Source organism: Penicillium nucicola (genome assembly GCF_028828085.1).
Source record: "Penicillium nucicola strain IBT 29836 chromosome Unknown utg000003l, whole genome shotgun sequence".
Taxonomy (NCBI): Eukaryota; Fungi; Ascomycota; class Eurotiomycetes; order Eurotiales; family Aspergillaceae; genus Penicillium; species Penicillium nucicola.
In genome coordinates, this window is record NW_026643127.1 from 2,903,683 (window position 1) to 2,924,626 (window position 20,944).

The 20,944-nt window shown below is 47.1% G+C and overlaps 9 protein-coding genes across 9 annotated transcripts; 2 read left to right on the plus strand and 7 right to left on the minus strand.

Moving 5' to 3' along the window:
• Nucleotides 1-393: 393 nt before the first annotated feature.
• N7511_004662 (uncharacterized protein) lies at nucleotides 394-1,494 on the minus strand (the record flags this gene model as incomplete). Its single annotated transcript, XM_057127087.1, has 3 exons — nucleotides 394-796; nucleotides 845-1,200; nucleotides 1,252-1,494. 3 exons carry the CDS (start codon nucleotides 1,492-1,494, stop codon nucleotides 394-396), a joined length of 1,002 nt encoding a protein of 333 aa, XP_056985977.1.
• A 787-nt stretch (nucleotides 1,495-2,281) lies between these two features.
• On the plus strand, nucleotides 2,282-3,144 carry N7511_004663 (uncharacterized protein; the record flags this gene model as incomplete). The annotated part of the gene is made up of 2 exons (XM_057127088.1): nucleotides 2,282-2,514; nucleotides 2,583-3,144. The coding sequence occupies 2 exons, from the start codon at nucleotides 2,282-2,284 to the stop codon at nucleotides 3,142-3,144; spliced, it is 795 nt and encodes a 264-aa protein (XP_056985978.1).
• A 232-nt stretch (nucleotides 3,145-3,376) lies between these two features.
• Nucleotides 3,377-5,189, minus strand: N7511_004664 (uncharacterized protein; the record flags this gene model as incomplete). The annotated part of the gene is made up of 4 exons (XM_057127089.1): nucleotides 3,377-4,100; nucleotides 4,166-4,281; nucleotides 4,370-4,590; nucleotides 4,769-5,189. The coding sequence occupies 4 exons, from the start codon at nucleotides 5,187-5,189 to the stop codon at nucleotides 3,377-3,379; spliced, it is 1,482 nt and encodes a 493-aa protein (XP_056985979.1).
• A 2,577-nt stretch (nucleotides 5,190-7,766) lies between these two features.
• Nucleotides 7,767-9,857, minus strand: N7511_004665 (uncharacterized protein; the record flags this gene model as incomplete). The annotated part of the gene is made up of 2 exons (XM_057127090.1): nucleotides 7,767-8,391; nucleotides 8,449-9,857. The coding sequence occupies 2 exons, from the start codon at nucleotides 9,855-9,857 to the stop codon at nucleotides 7,767-7,769; spliced, it is 2,034 nt and encodes a 677-aa protein (XP_056985980.1).
• Nucleotides 9,858-10,252: 395 nt separating this feature from the next.
• On the minus strand, nucleotides 10,253-10,916 carry N7511_004666 (uncharacterized protein; the record flags this gene model as incomplete). Its single annotated transcript, XM_057127091.1, has 2 exons — nucleotides 10,253-10,545; nucleotides 10,610-10,916. 2 exons carry the CDS (start codon nucleotides 10,914-10,916, stop codon nucleotides 10,253-10,255), a joined length of 600 nt encoding a protein of 199 aa, XP_056985981.1.
• A 6-nt stretch (nucleotides 10,917-10,922) lies between these two features.
• Nucleotides 10,923-11,602, minus strand: N7511_004667 (Alpha/beta hydrolase fold-3; the record flags this gene model as incomplete). The annotated part of the gene is made up of 2 exons (XM_057127092.1): nucleotides 10,923-11,353; nucleotides 11,389-11,602. 2 exons carry the CDS (start codon nucleotides 11,600-11,602, stop codon nucleotides 10,923-10,925), a joined length of 645 nt encoding a protein of 214 aa, XP_056985982.1.
• A 384-nt stretch (nucleotides 11,603-11,986) lies between these two features.
• N7511_004668 (uncharacterized protein) lies at nucleotides 11,987-13,721 on the plus strand (the record flags this gene model as incomplete). The annotated part of the gene is made up of 7 exons (XM_057127093.1): nucleotides 11,987-12,130; nucleotides 12,196-12,251; nucleotides 12,324-12,451; nucleotides 12,506-12,896; nucleotides 12,959-13,181; nucleotides 13,261-13,417; nucleotides 13,471-13,721. 7 exons carry the CDS (start codon nucleotides 11,987-11,989, stop codon nucleotides 13,719-13,721), a joined length of 1,350 nt encoding a protein of 449 aa, XP_056985983.1.
• Nucleotides 13,722-14,306: 585 nt separating this feature from the next.
• N7511_004669 (Zn(II)2Cys6 transcription factor) lies at nucleotides 14,307-16,575 on the minus strand (the record flags this gene model as incomplete). Its single annotated transcript, XM_057127094.1, has 4 exons — nucleotides 14,307-14,696; nucleotides 14,756-15,034; nucleotides 15,114-15,541; nucleotides 15,600-16,575. 4 exons carry the CDS (start codon nucleotides 16,573-16,575, stop codon nucleotides 14,307-14,309), a joined length of 2,073 nt encoding a protein of 690 aa, XP_056985984.1.
• Nucleotides 16,576-17,791: 1,216 nt separating this feature from the next.
• Nucleotides 17,792-20,530, minus strand: N7511_004670 (uncharacterized protein; the record flags this gene model as incomplete). The annotated part of the gene is made up of 3 exons (XM_057127095.1): nucleotides 17,792-18,392; nucleotides 18,449-20,125; nucleotides 20,184-20,530. The coding sequence occupies 3 exons, from the start codon at nucleotides 20,528-20,530 to the stop codon at nucleotides 17,792-17,794; spliced, it is 2,625 nt and encodes an 874-aa protein (XP_056985985.1).
• Between the last annotated feature and the right edge of the window lie 414 nt (nucleotides 20,531-20,944).

A 20,944-nucleotide genomic window follows, 5' to 3' on the forward strand; every position in this document is an offset into this window, starting at 1 on the left:
TTCCACGACATTGCCTAGTCATTTTATTGTACGCTGTGTTCCATTAGGTGCCCGCGTATCCAGACTAGTTGCACGACTTGGGGAAGATGGCCCACTTGATGTACAGCTGTTCACGCGGCGAGTACTGGAAAACAATACAACTTTATTCAACTTGTTATTTAATAGGTCTTTGCGCCTGGGAAGTCTTTCTAACATCTTAAGATACGCGTTTTAATACGTGCGGCAGCTTTGTGAGTGCAGCCACAGCATTCAGATATCTTGATAAAATCAGGTATAGCCATTGAACAACCAGTTTTGGAACTAACGATATTGGCTGTCTATAAGGAAATGCGTTTCACTAGCTGCAGCACTCGATGAGGTATCAGCCTTGAAAACAAAGCCGCCTCTGAAGATCTACTTGAGCTGTGAGACACAGCCCGGCTGCACAGACTCTAGCTTTGAAGCGATCTCGCCCCAGATGCTGTTCTGTATCTTCTGGCCCTCATCATTTGTGAGCCACGTCGGCACCCAAAACTCCTTGATCTTGCAACCGGATAGCAACTTCCCATGGCCCTCCTCGCCCACCACCAGACCATGTAGGAAGGTGCGACTACCAATCTCTGCGGTTCGGGCCATTATGACCCGAAGTGCTTCGTGCATGACTTTGGTGAAGGTGCGAGCATCGCGGCCTAGGCCAGTGGTGCAGATACCCGGAGCGACCATAGTGATGACAACGCCAGTGCGCTCGACAGGACAGAGGGCTGCAAAGCGGCGTACGGCACACTCTTCGATGAGCTTACTCAGAGCATATCTTTGGCTGTATGTTAATAGCAATATAATAACATGGATTGGAACAAAAACCCACCTCGAGTCCATGTTGGCCCGCCTTTGGTCGTTAAACCCGTCAAAGATAAGGCCTTTGCGGCTCTTATCCATCTCGCTCTTGACAGTGTATCCAAGAACACTGACGATGAAGACGAGCGTGGGCTTGATGTTGAATTTCCTGGCACACTCTTTGAGCTTGGGCATCAGGAGAATGCCGAGAAATAAAGTGTTGATGACATTGACAAATATACTCGTCTCTATGCCTTCGACCTGCGACCACACATCGATCATGATCCCCGCATTGCAGATAAAGCCATCAATCCTATCAAAATCCTTTGCCAACTTCTTTACAAAGCTCTGAACCGACGAGTAGGCTGACATATCTATGTGTCGTATCTTTGGAAAGGTCAGTATCGATCACAGTCCTCAAGAACTTGCAGAGCGCACCTGAACCACTCCCTTGCGGCGAGTCGTCTTCTCAATGTCGTTTTTGGCAGCTTCTCCCGCTTCCATATTCCGCACAGCAAGCACAACGCATTCGGCTGATGCCGCGACCAGATGTCGCGCTGTCTCGAGACCAAGGCCGGAGTTGCCACCTGTAATCACATAGGTTTTGCCGACGCAGGTCGTCTCATCAACTAGGATTGGAAGCGTCCGATACTGCTCAGCAGCTAAACGAAGCATCACCATCTTGTAATAGTCTTGTCAACGGGTTCCTGTCTAGGTGTTGTCTGGGTGATGGGGGTAGAGGCTTGGGTACTGTATGCAAGCTTCACTGGGAGACTTGTGCCGAATGCTGCGATGTAAGAAAGAAGGAAGAGATGAAGCCTGCGAGAGCATTACCTCCTCCTTGCTTTATATGTCCTCTCGGAACCATACCACCGCAACCCGGGGCTCTCTTCTATGTACCCTGGCCAATCTGAGATTGGCGTCCTCTTTCGGACTAGCCCACGGCTAAGTTAATTGACAGCAAGAGATGAAGATCGAGTGTCGACCAATCAGAAGTCACTGCGGCTGCATAGAGACTCCACTATCTCATACTTGACCAATCCGATATTGGTTTCCTTTTTGGGAAATACCCGCCCCGGTATTTTGGACTCCGTTGGCTCTTCTTTGAGTATCCACGCTAGCTAGGTGTCATGTTATTGACCATGGATTTGGAGAACGGTTGTTCATTCAACCTGTCTAACTCTTTTCTCGCAAGTTGTCCGTTCGAGTAGGGCGATAGCTCTGGAGACCTCGGGAACAAAGTCTGATTAGTCATCACCACCACAGCAACCTTCAATGTTGGGAACCCGTGGACCATTGGACCCTTGAGAACATCCATGGATGTCAGCTCGTGGTCAATCTGACTTCACGACTCCCGTTTACTTGCAAGCGCTAGCTTCCGAGGTACTGCAAAGATACTACTTGCTCTTTCCTGATTTCACAAAAAGTAGACGTTGATTGGGAAGAAGTGAAAGCTCGGACTGGTATCATGGAATACGAGGATTTCAGTCGACCATTCCGCTTCATAGTCACAGGTCGACTTCTCGCTATTCTTTACAATGGCAGAGAATTCGAGTTACACCAGGACCGCCACGGCCGCGGAACTTTGTTTCATCTGTCCGATGACGAGGAACAGATAATCTTTAATCGCAGCTATATCGGGAGCCTCTCTAGTCACTCGGACTTTCCAGACGACGTATTCTACATCAAACGTGACCAACAGTACATTTCCTCGGAAGGAGACTGGACAGAAAGCATCAAAAATGCACTCATGGTCCAGATTGACCCAGAGCCAACCTGGGGCAACCCCCTCCAACAATCGCACCCCTCGTCAACCGGGTTACTAGCACCGACAACCCTATCTCTGCCGATGGAATTGATCTCTACCAGCCGGGCCAGCAATTTATACTGTACCCTTTCGGAGGTCTGTGGATGGGAAACACCGAGCGCTCACCAGAAGACAAACTTGTCTTTCGTGGAAATCCATACAGCGATGGAATGACCTTCGAATTTTCCGTGCATAATGGGAATATGCGGATTACCTCCGATGACGGCATGTTTCTGTCTGTCGTAATGCCGACCAACACTACCGAGTGCCGAGACGAAAAGTGTCAACAGCATACTGCGTCCACTCGGTGCCCACAATGCCAGCGGAGATACACTATGGGCTTCGTCTCCGAGCCGCGCGACTGTATCACGCTTATCCCGCGTGGACTGCCTAGCATGTTTGTCTTCTTTGATAGTATCTACTATTACCATCTTGATGCTCTTAGGGGTAGTTACGCCGAGTTGGTGCGAGTGGAGCGTATTGAGGATGCCTCGCTGTTCCAGTTTGTTAGTTTTCTATCTTAATGTACAGCAGAATCCTCGTGCCTAGGCAGTCAACTGTTATATATCTAGAATTTGAACATAGTCAAGGATATCATTCAAGACAAGTCGTCTGCATTGAACCAGCACAGCCTCAAAAAGGCTAGAAAGGCCAGCGGACGACTCAAAGTGCTATAAAAGGTCGTAAAAAGTTGACATATAAAATCAACGTCATTTGGTATCATATTTACATGCAATGCTTTCTTTCAAAAAAGCATCATTTCCGGTGTTCCTGGATAATTAGAAGGTCTGATTGGAAGGTAGAATGCCAGAAGTCCCTTGCCGGCTCATCACTAGCCCGACACACAAAGAAGAATTCCTCCAACAACACGACAGCCCGATTCCATTCTTGTAATGACAATTGATCTGCGATGTCCTTAAGGCGTGCAACAAACCAGGAATGACACTTCATGGACTTCGACGAAAGACTGCCAATGAAAAGTATCCAGAATAGCAAGTCCGGAGCAGTACTCTTAAGAACAGAGAAACTCGTAATTAGGCTTTCCCGCAGCATATGAATAAGGCGGTCCAGACATGGGATTCCGTATATTGACCAAATCCGGACGGACGTGTAGGTCAGTATGCCGAGTCGCAAGGTCTCTTCGAAGGGCGTAAGCGAAATCTCGTGTGGGAGAGATATTAGTCGGTAAGCCAAGAACAATAAGCAGTCGTTCTCAACCGACATGGGCTCGACATCCACATTGGCAAAACTCTCATAGTAGGAGATTATTTGCTGAAATGATGAAATTATTGACTTGAATGTAGGGTGGATATTCCTAGACCAAGAAGCGGTGAAAAAGCGAATACCCAGAGAGGAGCTTTCCGTGAAGCGATTCTTGGATCTGAAGAAAGCGGACTCTTTGAGGACTCGACTTTGGAATTTCGAACACATATCAATTATCGGCATTGTGTCACTCATGATGCCTCGCAAAAACTGGCAGCTACACCAGGAGAAAATAATAGTGATTAGTGGACGTCGTCAATATGGCGTGGTGTTACTTCTTACCAATAGACCATAGCAAGCGTTCCATGGTCAAGCATATCCATCCCGCCTATGGCGTCTATTATCTTTTTCATGCCGTTTATATGGGTGTCAACAGCCTCTATATTGGCCTCCAAAGCCTGTGTCATGATTTATTTGTGAGCAAATCTCCACTTTCCAAGATCAAAAACAAAATATCCGTGCTGTAAAGCCAGGGAAGACTCTTACCTCAGAAACAATTATATGAGAAATGATAAAAACCGTTTGTTCAGAGTACATGGTGGCTGTATTCTGCAGTATGCATTGGAGTGACTTGATAGTTCCCACGCGAAGGCGAATCGCATCATGAGTTGGCTTTTGCACAGTTGCCGTCGAAGCACCAGAAGCTGTTAGAATTGCAGCACGATGTGATGCACTGATCGACAATTTTATCAACATCAACGTGGGATCTTGGACGGCTCTCTGCCAAAACCAAACCGTGACATCGCTGGAACAGAGAGGGAAGCAGGCTCTTGCGCTATGAATTCGATCTAATTACTGTGTCAGCCATATGCCACCTCAAGGATATGACGGATATGTCGATCATAGTAACAACCTCAACACCAGGTCCGATCGTTGTGTACTCACAATGATGGAAGTAAAGATTGGGATTATGATTTGGGCTAAAAGCCAGACCAGGGGCCCCATCAAGCACTCCTGCTCCGAGACATCGGACTAATACTGAGGTCTGCTCTGGACTGCCCTCGGAATCACTGGTGGAATCACTGTTATCGCTTGACACACAGCGGGTTGAGGCATTGGTCGTATGGGACGGTGGACAGTGCCCTGTGGAGAACTGTCCGGGGTTGCCTTGCTGCTGCTTTTCTCTCCGTAAGCGATGATGGCGTGTTCTCACAAAAGCCTGTTTAGACCGGAGTAGTTCGCGGCCCTTTGATCGATCATCCTGGTAATCCACCCACAGGAATTCTCGCTGCCGAACGGGTAAATTCTTGGCTGGTTTGGGGTGTGGGACCCGGTTCGACTGGGTACTGGATTGAGTGGACGCCATAAATAGATGTACAAGATTTGTCGTGCAGTGGTGAGATGACTAGGTTGCCTGGAAATCCTTTCCCCTGAAACCCCGCTCGGCCCTCCAAATTGTGTTGGGCTGGTCTTTTCGCGTAGGTCGGAACTAGTGAGCATAGAGTCACCGCCTTCGGCAGATGATTTATGCGTCGTGTGTGCATTCTGTCGTGAGTATTCTGGGTTCTGCAGTGCTACGAAGGGAAGACGTGACAGTGGAGAGAAGAAGTAGACAAGCTGGTCCAGGAAGTAGAAAGAGAGCTTCAATCTACTTCTGCACAGCTGCAAGTGAGACATTCAAGGAGTACCATTTACTGGATTGGACTAGTCCTGCCAGCGGCATGACGGACGGTGGGACCACGTCAAGTTAACCTAAATACTCGGTAAATGGAGAGTTGATCTTGAAAAGGACATGGTTCAATAGCACAACCCTGCGATCAGCACTTTATACAAGCCTTGGGATCAGCCGTCGACGAAAAAGGCTATGCCAAGACAGTCTAGTCCTTTTTCGGATGACTTCCGTATTTGGAAGTGTTCCATATTGGGAAGCGTTCCAGAACGCCTGCATGCTTTAATTTGACCACCATGCAGTTCCTCGTATGCACTGGCTCAGGGAGCAGAGTATCTACCGCAGTAGGCGGGGTATGAGTAGGGTATCGCTGGGATCTAGCCGACAACCTTTGAATCCCCCCTTTGACCATACATTAGTATCAACTGCAAGGCAAACATCTTAAAGCAATATCGTCCAGTAGAGCGAGTAAGATGTATAAAAAGGTGCATAAGGGGTGGATGGAGCGTTGTGACTCTCACGAGAAGGAGAATCCTGCAGATGCACGTTCTTCGCTAAGATCTGACGTGCAGTAACATGTACCCCTGTTGGCCCCTGCTTACGGGTTCCGTCACGGGGTAAATTGAAAGGACCAAGCTGTTGAATGGGGGTGAAATCACACTATACCCTAAAAGGGAAACAGTACTACAAAAGCCGAGCATTGGTATCTTTGATTTCGCGTCTCTGCGTTGCGCTAAGGATCGGCAGTGTATAGTTTGTCCATGTTTGGAGCATGTAAATAACTCCACAGCGAAGATCTAAGGTTACTGACACGCCTGTAATTTCCGCCCGTTGAGTCCTATCTCGTTTTGTTCTTTACTATATCCGCATACGCCAAATGAAGACACCGATGTGGCACCTAGCCCCCTACTGATAGAAAAGGGCTTGTAGCATGCACACTACTTATATTACGAGCCCTGCATATGTCCAAAAGCATCGGTCTTCCAACGCCATAAATCACTTTTCAAATCTATTTCTCCACACACCACATAAGTCTTTTGTTTAGTCTCTCCGCGATGGCGTTCTTTTGCGACTCTTACAACCATTTCGAGAATTTCATCCCTCAAACAAATGATTTGGATTGGAGGGATTACTATTCGCTATATTCGCCGTATTCGCCATATCCGTTGACGCCCGGGGCATACGAAAGTACGCCTCCAGCAGAATTACAATTTCCCGATATACAATGTATGGCTACTCTGCAGCCATATTCTGGAGGGACAAAGACGTACAGCACAGCATTATCCCCGCCGATATCACAAGACCTCTCATTAGGATCTGACAGCAGCTCACCTTGGTCCTGTCCGACCGACGTACAAACTGATGTGTATAAACCATTTGAATCATCTCAAAGGACCGACCAATGTCCTCTCTTTCCCAACGAGGTCCCCGACCTCGTCGGCAATAGCCATGCCTTCAGAAAGCACAGCATTTCCGAAGATGAAACTCGAACACCAAGATCTGAGTATCTTCCCCGAATTATCTCCCCTACCCTTTGAATCGTTGCATTCTGACTATTAATCAGTGCGCAGAGCTCTGTGGTCTATTGTGGTTGGAAGGGCTGTGTGTATTCCGGGGGCTTTTCACGTGAGGCATGCCTATGGCGACATATCAAATCAACCCATATATCACCGAAGGCGTTGAAGTGTTCACTCTGCAACAAAACATTTGGACTTGGGCGGGAGGACAAGCTTCGAGCACACAAGCGGCTCGCGCATAGACGAGGCTGACGTCTTATACGTGTTTCTTTTGGAATTAGGTGTTTGGGAGCTCTGTACATAACTAGCGAATTTGTATGATAAGGATACTTTGGCCGTTGATAGGATAATTTTGCACCCTCAATTAAAGATCGAAGAAGAGAAGCCCAGAAAATTTTGAAAAACTGACAGCTGCTGCTGAGATCAGGCGAAACTATGGAAACCGCGGTCCGTTCCGCTACCCACTCGTGGAGAGATCTTGGCCCCAGCCAAAAGATTTTGTGAAATCAGAGTCTGTTTGCCGAAAGCTAGTCAAACCTCTCAGTAGGGGCGTATGATAGGATTTCTATCATTGAATAGCTTCAGCCTTCATCATTTTTCCTTCCTCCCTACTTGACGTACAAGATCTGAACAATGCGCAATTCCCGGATTTTAAGCAATTCTATGGACTTCAAGCAGTAGAATCTTTTCTGGCAGAAATATGCGAGCGGTGACTTGACTGAATCAGTTAACTTATGTCAAGAAGCTGGTTTATGTTTCAACATGCAAAGGCTTCCCGGACATGCTTATGCAAATGCAACACATTTTCAACTCCCTTCCAAAAAATAGAATCAATTCGCAAAAGGCCTAGATGCAGGCAGGGTAAGAATTCGGCCTTCAAGCGCATGTCTCGACGTACGTCACGGAGACAAGCTACCCATTTGTCTGCCTCCCTGCGATCACCGGATCGTGCGGCTATCTCCAGTATTTGGAAACATATGGATGAGAATGCGGTGGCACTCCAGGCTGGCCATACAGTCTCGACATCCTCAGGTCTTAGATCATGTATAAAACGAGCTGCTGCCATGATGCATGCTTCTCCTGAGATGCGGGCCTGCTGATATGTCATCAAATACTCTGCCCCAGGTGCATCATTCGATAGTTCGGCTGCTGGCTGTAGGAACGGTCTGAGAAAAGCCCTACAGATGATTAAATGGATATAATGATAGCTCATTTCAAGCGTTCTGTCCTGTCTCACTGATCTTCCTTGATCTGATGAGCAAGGCTGGCTTGATGATGTGAATGATTCTTTATGCCACGAATGAAGTTCCTGAAGTAGTGGACCCGTTATTGCAACAGTTCTCTGAACATCGCCACATAATTCATTAACAGCGCGAGGGGAGCTGATGAAGATCAGTCGCGGAAAGAAAGAAGATTGACAAACAGGCAAATAAACTTACTATAATTGTACAAGAACACGGTCAAGTAGAGAGTCGAGTTCCGCTTTTTTCATAACATTTGACCAAGCCAGAGGGTCAAGACCACTGATCAGATAATCACTTTGGCTAAGACCTGCCACGAGCCAATTATCATAAGTCAACAAGGGTGGGCGACCAAGACTCAAAGCAAGCCACTTGTCTGTCGAATAAATGAGACAAGACAAGGATCGACGCTGGAATATTTCTCGTGAGGATATTTGCCAAGACTTTGGATCTAGATGTAGTCCAAGCGTATGAGCACAAGCAACAAGGGTACTAAGCTGTGTCCATTTCAAGCCACTGTCAAGCACAATCGGGTTTGGGTAAGGTCGAATGACCAATGTAAGCAATGTACGTATGATACATAGCTTCGGTGCATGGATCTCATATAGAATCGCATCGTTGATAATTTGATGAAGTGCGACGGCAGATGGCTTATCGTATGCAAGATCAATGCAAAGCTTTTCATCAAATTTGGTAAAGGGCTCGACTATTAAGTACGCACTGGCAAGAAAATGCGGCGGAGTAGTCTTGGGATCCAATTGACCCGATGGCCCGAGCAAAGGATATTGTGATAGGATGATCGTATCAAACAGAGTGATAAGTCTGCGGCCAATATCTGCTGGTACCAATAATTCCAATTTCTGCCTTGTGTCAATGGTTGAAACTTTGCTGCATCCATTTTCTTCCCTGCTGAAACCGAATACTGATGGGTTTGACATTAAAAACTGTGTTGGATTGGAGCCTGAGGATATCGATTGGATGTTGAGATTTTTGAAACGAAATGCCCCGGATGTGTCATACTGGTACCGACTGATCAGCGACGGGTCCATGTCGCCACTACTTCCCAGCAATTGTGCTGTCATGGAAACGTGAGTATCAAGACAAACGGAAACCTCCTGTGAGAGGGTTGCTGGGATAGTTGTATTTGGGGTTTCCACGTCTTTCAACTGTTGAGACCCGGGCGGTTGCGGGGATGTGCAAAAGAAGTTGCCCGGACTAAATCCAGTCGCCCAGTTCCCATCTTCAAATACCCCCGAAACCGAGGCCCCAGATCGCTCGAAAATATCTGGAAATCCTTGGGGCCCAGTGAGAACCACACTGGCTGCATCGTTATCAAGCGCCATTAAACTATCCTCGGTTGAGTCCCCGACTGAGACCGCCTGAAATCCCAGGAGCGGGTTCATCTCTCCATTCAAATTTGGACGCACTCTATTGAGAAACGGTGGTCGTGGTCTTGATGTTGGCTGCATGAATGTACACTCTTTCCCATGAAGTGTGCAGAGATAACAGGGAGGCGATCGGTCAATACGACAAGCTGCCTTCTTGGTGCGACAGGAGTCACACGCGCGATCTCGCTTGCTCATGTATCTACGAGCCCTGTTCGACATCTAAGATTTTCCTGATGCTAAGCGGTCGGAAGTGTCTAAGTTGGATGAACCCGTGGACATGATCAGAGTGATAGACCATCAGGCCCCACTTTTCACGTGCCTACGCCTCCTCTAAGCGCCAGCGACCTTTAGACAAGTGTACAACAGATATGTACTTGCTAAGGCGATATGGTGTAGCGATAGTTCAATGAGATAACCCGGCGCAACTTATGATGGTAAGTGGCCAGGGCTGCAAAAGCCCACGTGCCGAAGTGGCTACACCACGTGCGTCTTATGTGATTCCTACACTAGTACAGGATAACCTACCTACTAACACTTATGATGTTGAATTCCGATAGAGAAATTTACGGCTCATTGATTTTGACTGGAACTGCTGAATCAGATCATTCTCTGTTCTAGCCAAGATGTACCTCCCGAAGGAGCCGACTTGTATCTTCGATATAAACAAAACTTTGCGAAAGCCCTCTTTGTGGGTGATTGTAGTGTGCAAATGCGTGCGGCATTCCAGGGTATCTTTTCATTGTGACATGGTTCCCAGCCTTCTGCAAAAGATGACCATAATACTCTCCTTCGTCCCGTTCAAGATCAAACTCAGCCGTGATAATGTGTGCCCTCGCAAGGTTTTCGAATAAAGGGGCGAGAACGGGTGTGCAGATCCAATCCTTTGTCAATATTCTCTCTTGAACATCTAAGTAATTTTCAGTAAAACAAGAATTGAACTTGGATAGACGAACAAGGAAGGGCAGTCTCACCATCATCATCTCCCAGCCAATACTTCAGAAACCATTGCTCTCTCCCCAAGGGCCCCCAAGGTGCTTTGTGATACAGTAATACACTTTCATAGGGACATGTTGTTTTATTAAGCTCCCTTCTTTTGAGACAGTAGCGCATATCTGTTGCCGGAACAATGATCAACTGTAATTTCAGTTCAATGCCGGCATCCCGGGCAAAATGGCCTAGTACAGCTGTCATTTGACCCCCTGCTGATAGACCCCCAATAGAGACACTAGTTGAATCAATGTTAAGATTCGAAGCATTTTTTATTGTCTGTATCCACATTCCACGTCAGCCAAATCGAACGAAGCGTGTATAGTGCATCGTAATTACCCATTTCACAGCATCCCATGAGTCGTAGATGCTGGTCGGATAGGGAAACTCGGGGGCGAGGCGGTAGTCAACATCGACAATTTTGATTTGAGCTTTATTGCACATGTGTCTGCACCATGCTGCCTCGGAATTTAAATTTCCAAGAACCCATCCGCCTGAATTTGTAATACACAATCGACTTTTAGTGTTCAAAACTGTGGTTTTAACTTCAATATGGTTATGCATACCTCCATGAAAATTTAAATGAACCGGAAAAGGTCCCGGTCCAGCTGGTGTATAGACTCTGATCATGATATTTCCAGCAGGGTTCGAAACGGGAATTTCCAAATCCTCAACATGAAAGACAGGCGGCCCTAAATTACGGTGAGTATGAATTCTCCATCGATATCCTGTTTTAGAAATCAAAATTAGGACTTTGACATACCAGGGCACGTTGGAAATGTGAAGCTGTAAGCAGCGGGATCCTTTCGAAATTCCTCAAGGGATAGCTCATCGGCCCGCACCATGGAGCTACCATGTCTTTCCCATAAACTTACCCACTCAGGGTCTAAGCCAGTAAGGAGACTTTTCGGAATGGATAGACGTGAATCATTTCTGGGCTCTTCTATCGAAATAAATGCTGTCTGCGTAGTTGCCATTGTGACCTCGTAGAGCAGTTGGATAATGTTTGGAAGGGATTGTGCTAGCAGAATGTCAAAGAAAAAAGCGAACCCAATGGTTAACAATCTCTGTCAGGTGATGCCAGTGGTGGTAGGTTTTGTGACCGCTCAATAAACTTCGGAAATCCTGCAGGACTCCGGTTGGCGGCATAGAAGCGCACCTGGACTCCGATCTAGGGCTCCGATAGGCATTGCAGGGGCGGCTTATCTGCGGGGATGTCAGGGCCACCCCGGATTTGTCCATGTTTGTTTCACCAAGCGTTAATTATATTCAATACCCCATCTACAGTTCTCGTCAGGAGAAAATTGTCGTCTTTCTGTGTGGTTCGACAAAAACCACTGTAAACGAGTTGCTCCGCCAAGATGGATTTCGTCTCAGTCAATGATCGAAGAGAGCAAACAACTGATATGCAGAAGGTTGAACAGGGCCCAGTAGATATCTACGCTGGCCATCGGCGTGTTCCTGACAAGTTTCCCCGTGTCGCACTACTGATCCTTGTGGTCGAGGTATGTTACCCACTTAATACGCCGATACCCACATTTACATGCTTATTCACATCCAAACTTAACAGCTTGGCGAGCGGTTCACTTACTTTGGTCTCAGCGGTCCACTGCAAAATTATATCAAGTATGTTACAATGAACATGCATGGAGCCGTCAAGTGTCTTGGTGACTGTGTCTTATAACCTTTACTTTCTAGTAACCCCTATCGTCCAGGCTCAGATCTCCCTGGTGCGCTAGGCAAAGGGCAAGCAGTCGCATCAGCCCTAGGAAACTTCTTCAAGTTCTGGGCCTACGCTTCTACAATAATTGGCGCGATTGTTGCAGGTAGGGTCTAAGTTTCAGTGAAATTTTACAAAACGGTTGCTGATAGCTTGCCAGATCAATATGTAGGCAAATTCAAAGCGATTACAATCTCTCTGGCAATTTACATCGTCGGACTGATCATCCTGGTCGCTTCTGCAACACCAAGTGGTATTGCGAGTAATGCTGGCTTTGGTGGATTGATCGCCGCCATGGTCATCATTGGCCTGGGAACCGGAGGAATCAAAGCCAACGTTACTCCAATGTGCGCCGAGCAATACAAAAATGCGGAACCCGCTCTAAAGCGGCTCAAGTCCGGCGAGATTGTGATTGTTGATCCTGAGTTGACCATACAGCGACTCTTCATGTGGTTCTACTGGGTCGTCAACGTTGGTGCCCTCTCACCCTTAATCACGGTTAATGTTGAGGCCAAGGCGTCCTTTTGGCTCGCGTATCTGATTCCATTGATGTAAGTCACAGTTACGATGAGAATCATTATTTTTTAAAAAGCTACGACCTAACTATCTCCAGCGCAATATGTCTCTCAGCCGTTGTTTTCTTATCTGGCCAGAAGAAATATGTGAAGGTTCCTCCACAGGGCTCCGCAATCATAGATGCGTGTAAAGTCTTGAATATCGTTCGCCAAGAGAAGAATTTCCATGATGCAAAGCCTTCATCTCTTGAGGCTGCCGGCCGCTTGGGGAGATATCCATTTGCATCCTCATCACGATATACGGATCAGTACGTTGCAGACGTCCGTAGAGGGTTTAGAAGCTGCAGAGTGGGTTGAGACTCTATTTACTTCCATAATTGAGTGCTTACACGTCCCCTAGATGTTTGTTTTCCTCCCGTTTTATTTTATCTGTTGGGTCCAGATTTGGAACAACCTCATCTCACAAGCTGGTCAAATGGCACTGCATGGAACACCGAACGATCTGCTCCAGAACCTAGATCCAATCGCCTTATGCATTTTCATTCCGCTCCTTGACTGTATGTATTGTTGTTATCATGCCGATTGAAGCATTAACTTACAATCATCTTAGTGGGACTTTATCCATTACTCCGCAAATTCAAAATCAACTTCAGTCCAGTCCGTCGAATATTTACCGGATTTCTGCTTGTCTCATTCTCCATGGTCTACGCAAGCGTGTTACAACACTTCATTTACACCTCACCGAGCAACAGTATACACGTTTGGATTCAAGCTCCGGCGTACATTTTTGTCGCTATGTCAGAAGCCTTCGTTATTGTGACTGGCTTGGAACTTGCCTTCACGAACGCCCCCCAAAAGTAAGTTAAAGCCACCTTCAATACTTGTTCGTAAACAATTGACGTATGTTTTAGTTTGAGGTCCTTTATCTCTGCCTTGTTTTGGCTGATGATTGGTGTCGCGGCAGCTATTTGCATCGGTCTCACTCCGGTTTCCCAAGACCCTTATCTCGTCTGGATGTATGGATCTCTCGGAATAGTTGGATTTTTTGCTGGGTGTCTCTTTTATTTTTGTTTCAGAAAAAGTGCTTCTCTTGATTCAGAGTCTCTGGAAGTCGTGACAGGGATCGAAGGAAACAGCGAGGAAGTTTCACATGTAATCAACTGTTATAAACAAAGCGAAGCACGGTAATGTGGAGATGAAAGTTAGCTAGGGCATCAACACATATTTTTCTATCATGTGTAAAATTGTAGTTTGCTAAGTCCTTTACTTGGATCCCTTGTGATGACAAGAAAGTACCTGAACATGAGCTAGGTGCATATTATTGCATTTGATGCTGTTATTTCCATCGGGGTTCTCGCGTGACTTAAACCATTACTTCCAGTAAAGCCCGGGGGTTTTTATTGAAATGTGAAGGTTTGTATTGGATGGAAAATGGCTGTAGGTAATTCAAGTGAAGTTTAACAAAGCCTCCTGAGACCACTGAATGTTGTCGAACCAGGCCATAAAATCGAGTTCACCGTCTAAATCACAGTTTTCAAGCCAGCTTTCAGGTAGTTCAATATCTGGCAACGACGAGGCCGGCTGGAGATATGTAGACTCAATTCGATCGAGAACCCGTCGAATAAATCTCGCTCCTTGCTGGGCAATCTCATATATTCCTTGGTGCGGCGATACCAGCATGGTCAGATGAGAGACAAAAAGACTGAGCTTTTGGATAGTAAGCGAACGGAAGTTGGCAGGCAACGACAGTAATGATACATTCGGTATCTGAGAAGTATTCTCCGAAAGTAGTGCCGAAGTCAGAATACCTGCGGCAGGAAGGCCCATGTAACACAACTAAAATTATGTGAGCTTATGCGATTTCATGGTAGTATCGAGGACTAGTGTAGTCTCACATCCCACGACATATTCGTCATCAAGTGAGCTGGCCGGGTCTGGATCGCAATCCTGTCAGATAGCGTGATAAGTATTTCCAACGAGCTCTCAATGAGACCTTCTGAGCTTATCCCAATGCGCTTTAGCAAGATTCGATGTAGCAGAAATTCCTGGTAGGTAAACTCTAGGTGGGTGAAAGCGCGACCCTCGTCTTTGGCAGATCTGTAGGCACCCGCAGTAGCTTCCTCTGGGCACCAGCGTAAAAACGATGGAAGTTCCTGTTGCGTTCGGCGCGATTCCTGAATTAAATTTCTGTGTAGAAGCTTCGTATCAGTCTCTTAATATCAGAAATGTATGAAGTATACATGGGTGGGATACGAACTCAGCTCTTGCTAGAATATCTTGAGTTATAGGACCCAAAGACAATTCTAAGATACTTTCTCGTAGCAAACTTATCAGTTTTATGACCCGAAGCCTGACGCCAACGGTCAGCTTTCCTTCAGTATTCCAGCCATTTTCATTGAGATTTTGCAGTGCTTTCTTCGCTTCACAACGTGGGAGTACCATAGTCTCGTAGCTTATATCCAAAGGGAGCGGGATGGCACAGTAGCGAGAACAGATCCGAGGAGGACGTCCCAAAGAAGTTGCTAGCTCCTTATCAATTGCGTATGCGCAAACCATGACTCTCTTTCTGATCTCAACCAAGAAAAACGGAAATCTTTCTTCAAGATAACCACCGGATTGATGTAAGCAAAGTGCGTAGACGGTAGTTGATAGATCTCCGAGCTTTTGCCAGACTCTATAGTCTACCCGAAAATCAGCTATGTTTCACTTTTTCGAGAGGTAATATTAAAGATTGGTTACCATTATAGTTACACATCATAGTCAAGAGCACTATTTGCTGGGTAATAAGCCAGGAAAATGGATCGCTAGTTGCCCTAGCATTATTGCAAAATTGGCAGCAAATCTCACCAACAGCGATGGCTATGTTTCTGAGCTCGGACTTATCAAGATTCCATGGGTTCCGATGTGTGAAGATCGGATTATCATCGGGTGTAAGGAACAGTGCTGTCCCCAATAGGGCGAAGACGAGTCCAATGGTTTCCCATCTCGCGGTTATCGAATCAAAATATTCAGGCGCATTTATCGTCGAATATGTTTGAACCTCGTTCGATGTGTTAACAAATATTTGTCGGGACAAAGTAGCCAGCGATGTATGGGTGCTCTGTGAGCTGCGGATCGCACAATCATACATTCGCTCCATAGAATCACATAGGGCGCGAGTTATAGAAGGACCGAGAAACCATCCCGGGGATACTTTGTTCTTCAATTCAATGATCTCGCAGAACCAACGTATTTTCTGCAGGTGGGATAGAATCTCAACTCCTAGCAACACCTGGCTGCTGTCGCTTGGTGAGGTAAGTGTTGGTGGGTTACCTGCTTCTTCGATGGGTAAGATGCTTTGGGGAGAGAACCGCCCTGGCACCCTGTGTCCCAGACTCTGTTTTCCAGTCGGAGCCCATCTTGCAATATGCTGGCTGAGTGGCGTATATTCTTCATCTGGGAGCGACAGGCTTGGCGCGGCTGTGTTGGGAATGTTTCGATCCAAACGAAATACCAACTGATTGCCCGGGCGCTGTCGTTTCTGGGGTCTGTGCGAGACTACTCTGGATGGCTGTGCGTGCAGCTCAGTGAGCTGAGCAGAATGAGAGAAGCAACGTTCGACTTGGCCATGAGAGCGGCATCGACCGCAGATGGGACTTTGGTGGTCGCATCCAAGTTTGGACTTCCGACAAGGCTCGCATGATCGCAGCTGCCCATTTCCACGAGACATTGGCATCTTGATCTCAATTGTGCCCGAGGAAAGAAAATCATAAGGCTTGGAGACTTGAAATAAAGTGGCCGACAAGGCTTCGGCATCGGAGCTCATGAAATTTCCTTTTCAGGAAAATCTAGCTGGAACTCCGAATGGACAGTGAAACACCAACTTTACCAGTGATTGAAAAAAGGCCTACTACGATGGCCTTGGACATCTCATATACGTTGTAATAGGCACGTTGCGATTCGTTTACGAAATTACTCAATGGCGGAGTAAGAACTGTTTCGCATGCGATCAGATGAGACATTACAGCGAAGTTCTTAGCGCAGAAAAAGGATGAACGGCGGAGGTTCAATGAAAGGACAAGAAACAATACGGCACTTAATCAACAACTGATCTTTGTTGGGCATACGTACATCCTGTTTACTGAAGAAAGAGGATAGAAAAAAAAGGCACAGCACGGAATCAGTCAGGAAGTATTCGAACAGCAAAAAAAAGACAAGCGTTCACCAAGTGCCCAGGGAGCTCGCTGCTCACTGAGTGTAAGTATGGGCAGAAGTCTATTCAGTGAGCTAGACTACCAATACCCCCAAAGAAACAGTACCAGCTAAGGTACAAAACCCGGCAAAATGCCTCCACCAATCACAACTTATACCGTGTCACTCCATATTGCAATGCCGCCAATCGGAGCAGCTTTCTACTCACGAGATAAGCGGTTGTGCCCCAGTGGAAATACTATCTAGAACCAAGATAAGCTGTTGAATGTCATGGAGCTGAATTTCTAACAAGCAGCCTCTCATGAGTTCCGGCTACTGTAAGTCTTCATGGTGACCGTTTGACTGTGACAGTGCCGCAAAGCCTTTTTAGGTCAAATACCAAGGACATGACATCTATTTCGCAATTCCAAAAAACACGGTATAGAATTCGTCTATGTCTCTTCTGAATATTCCGAAACACGTATATGGGCATGTATTGATATGTCATGGGCGAGGTGAGGTAGAGATCGCGGGTCCTCAATGTGACCAAAAGGGCTAGCAAATCCGCACCCGAACAATCCTCCTGAAAAAAAAATAACTATACATCAAAAAGCAAAATTGTTAATATACAAATTGTGCAGTCCGTGGACCGCGCGCGGCTAGACTTGTTCCGCCGTTCTGCCTGGAGAAACTAAGATGCCAACAGAATACAGTGGGAGAGGATAAACAGCTTCTCTCGTTTGAACAAACGTATCAGGCAATCAAACAATCAACCCGTTGGGAGACTCCGGGTTATTAGGATCGAACTTCCAGCGCCGTCTGTTCTCCAAGATCCACCACTGAGCAACATGTGCAGCCTCATTCAGCCACCTGGCTGCATCGACGCCAGCAGTGTTCTGCACGACGTCAATCAGAGTGACAACATCAAGGTCTTCCTCGGGAGACAGCTCAAAGGGGTCTTTGATGACGTTGGTGAATCGCCATGGTGCATCAGCTACCAGAGGTACGACGAGGCGGTATGGCTGGGCCGCGGATCGCATGGAAACCCATGTTCCGCCAGGGTTCATTGTAGAGAAATGCCATTCTTGCTTGCCGTCTTTCTCGGTGATGAGTGGTCGTAGCATTGACTGGCCCTCGTACAATGGCAACAAGTCATTAAGGATCTTTGTGGATTGCTCGTCCATTGAGCCGGTTTCAATGAGGAGATCCAAGAGGGTGGGAAGGATTTGAGTTGAGAGAACCGGGCTATCAACTTCGATTTGAGGTATCTTGGGGTGCGAGAAGAACAGAGGCACATGGAAACTGGCAACATGGGGGTCATGGAAGGCTGTGATACCACCGTCATTAGGAAGTGATAGACCGCTGTAATCTGGTTAGCAGAATTCTTGAATAGGGTGTTTCGTATGGGCAGAACTTACTGATCACCGGCCATGACAAGGAGAGTCTCGTCTGCAACACCAGCTTCTTCAAGAACCTCAAGGATCTCAGAAATCCACTGGTCTTGGTAGTGCATGGTATTGAGATGTCTGTTTAACTTCAAGTTGAGACCGGAACCCGCATCACCCAACATTTCCTCGTATTCACCGGGGATGAAGTAAGGAGTATGGGTATTGTGGGTCAAATGACTGAGGAAGACACGAGTATTGTTCTTTTTGGCGTCGGCAAACAGATCACGAATATAGTTCTTCAAAACCTTGTCCTCGTGTCCATGATGTTCCTCCTCTTCATTTTCTTCCGGTATGTATTTCCTCCCATTGTCATTAATAGATTCTCTTGTCATGATGTCTTTGTAGCCTAGATGAGGAGTGAGATTCTCCTGCTTATCCCAGGTACCGTAGTGCGATTGCATCCACATAGTGTGCCAAGGCCAAGAAGTCCAATCAGCACCCTCGGCGGTTGTGTTAGGCTGATGATTTAATGCTTCAAAAATGTGCGGCAAACACGGCTGGTAAATATCGTGCATATACTCGAGTTGGTTTTCGACAGCCATGGGGTTGGCACCACAAACAGTGCCCGTGATACTCTTCAGAGTATAGGTACCTGATGTGTAAGCTTTGCTTGCACTGATGCCTCCATATGGCTTGGGATGCTCCTCGCCCTTGCGGAAGCCGGTTTCGAATCCGGTCAGCCTCTCAGCAGTGGGGGTGAGGTTGGATAATCTGGCCATAACGTCCTTGGGGATACTGCCATTTTTGTATGACTTATCAATGAGATCCATCATGAAGGAGTCCGAGCGGAAGGGCCAAATATCCTGGCGAGTGCTTTCCAACTTGACAAGAATGATATGCTTAATCTTCACACTTCCGTTGTGAAGCGCATCCCGAAGAGGCTCCAAAATGTTGTTTTGAAGGTTCGGAATATGCAAAGGATCTTTCAGTGGGTTATAGTGGGCATATTTAGATTCCTGGATTGTCCTGTTGAACTCAAGGTAGCGGAAAGGCGACCAATCAGGGAATTCACCTGTTGCGTCGTCCACAGGGAGCCAGTCAAATGTCGGGAAATGATCCAAAGCAGAGTTATCCTTCAGCAAAGGGTAATAACCCGGTAGCGTTGCGGCGGTTACATGGGCGGGCCGATATTTGGGGCCACCAAACGGCGCGAGAGGCAGAGACTCAGAGAGGAAGCTGTAAGCTGTATCCTGTGGACGAATAAGACTCAGGAGAATTACCACGGAGCTGCACAGGACGATGATCGCACGCTTCCATAGCGAGTGTGTCGTCCGTACAGGAGGAACTCTAGGCGTATCCAGCAAGGCCACCGAATCACTGTCGCTGTCATGGTAGTCATCGATAGCGATCTCCTCGTAAATCTCTGGGTCTGGCAAGGGCTTCTTGCGACGGCAGCGACTGAACGCGGCGGAGAAGACTGAAGCCCAGACCTCCAGAAACGCATCTGTAGCACGGAATAAATACGGTGTAGCAAAGTATGCACCAACCATGATCAATCCCTCGACGAGGAACGCGACAAATAACCCTCCCAAGACAGTCTTGGCGGACACACTCTTATGGAATGTTTTCGATCTTCGCCAGTAGATCTCCAAGCCGGTTTGAACATAAAAGGAGATATTAGCAGCGCTCATTCCAGAAACACCAAGACTAAAACTGCGTTAGCGTTTCCAAAGTCCGAACTGAACAAGAAAAAAAAAACACTTACCTGAAGATCACAATGACCGCAGCTGCTATGTCTCTAGTAGTACGCCATTGAAATGACCGGGTGAGGCCGCACGCGACCAGGATCAATACGATATCCACCAAGAAGAAGGTGGGGCCCCAGAGAAGGGAGGAGAGTGTCAGTGACTTCAAATGGATGAAGACATGGAAGCATTTCGACAGCACGAGGGAGATAAAAATGACGGAAAAGAAGTATTTGCGTGAAATTTCCCATCCGATGTCAATATGTTCCTGAGGAGATTTGGCGACGGCGAGAGCGAAGAGAAGCGCTTCCCGGAAACGGCCACCAAGTTGGTGGGGGAAGCCCCCTAGTCGGTCGGAAGATTTCATCACGTACGCATGTAAAGAAGCGCAGGGGACGTTAATTCATGGACCTATATAGCAGAAGACACGTCTAGGAGGAGGACGACTGTCTATATGAGCGTAAGGGAGAGAGAAGGCATGAGTTGCAGCTTGCTAAAATTGGAATCTGAGAGACGAACGGAAATGGGCGCGCAAGGCTCTCCAGGGTCCAACGGGCGGTCGTGATGGTTACTCCACATCCCGCCACGAGGTGATTCGGTCAATGATCGGCAGAAATCGTCGAGGCATGGAAATGACAGGGTCGCCTTACAGGGCCCCAAATGGGGCTAAAAAAGCCTCCGGTATGAGAGGCGTGGTTCAATCATGACTTGACGCAGGCACAGCTATTCTAAGTTTCGTATAGATTCCCAAGTGAACTACATCTTCTTTTGGGAAGAAATT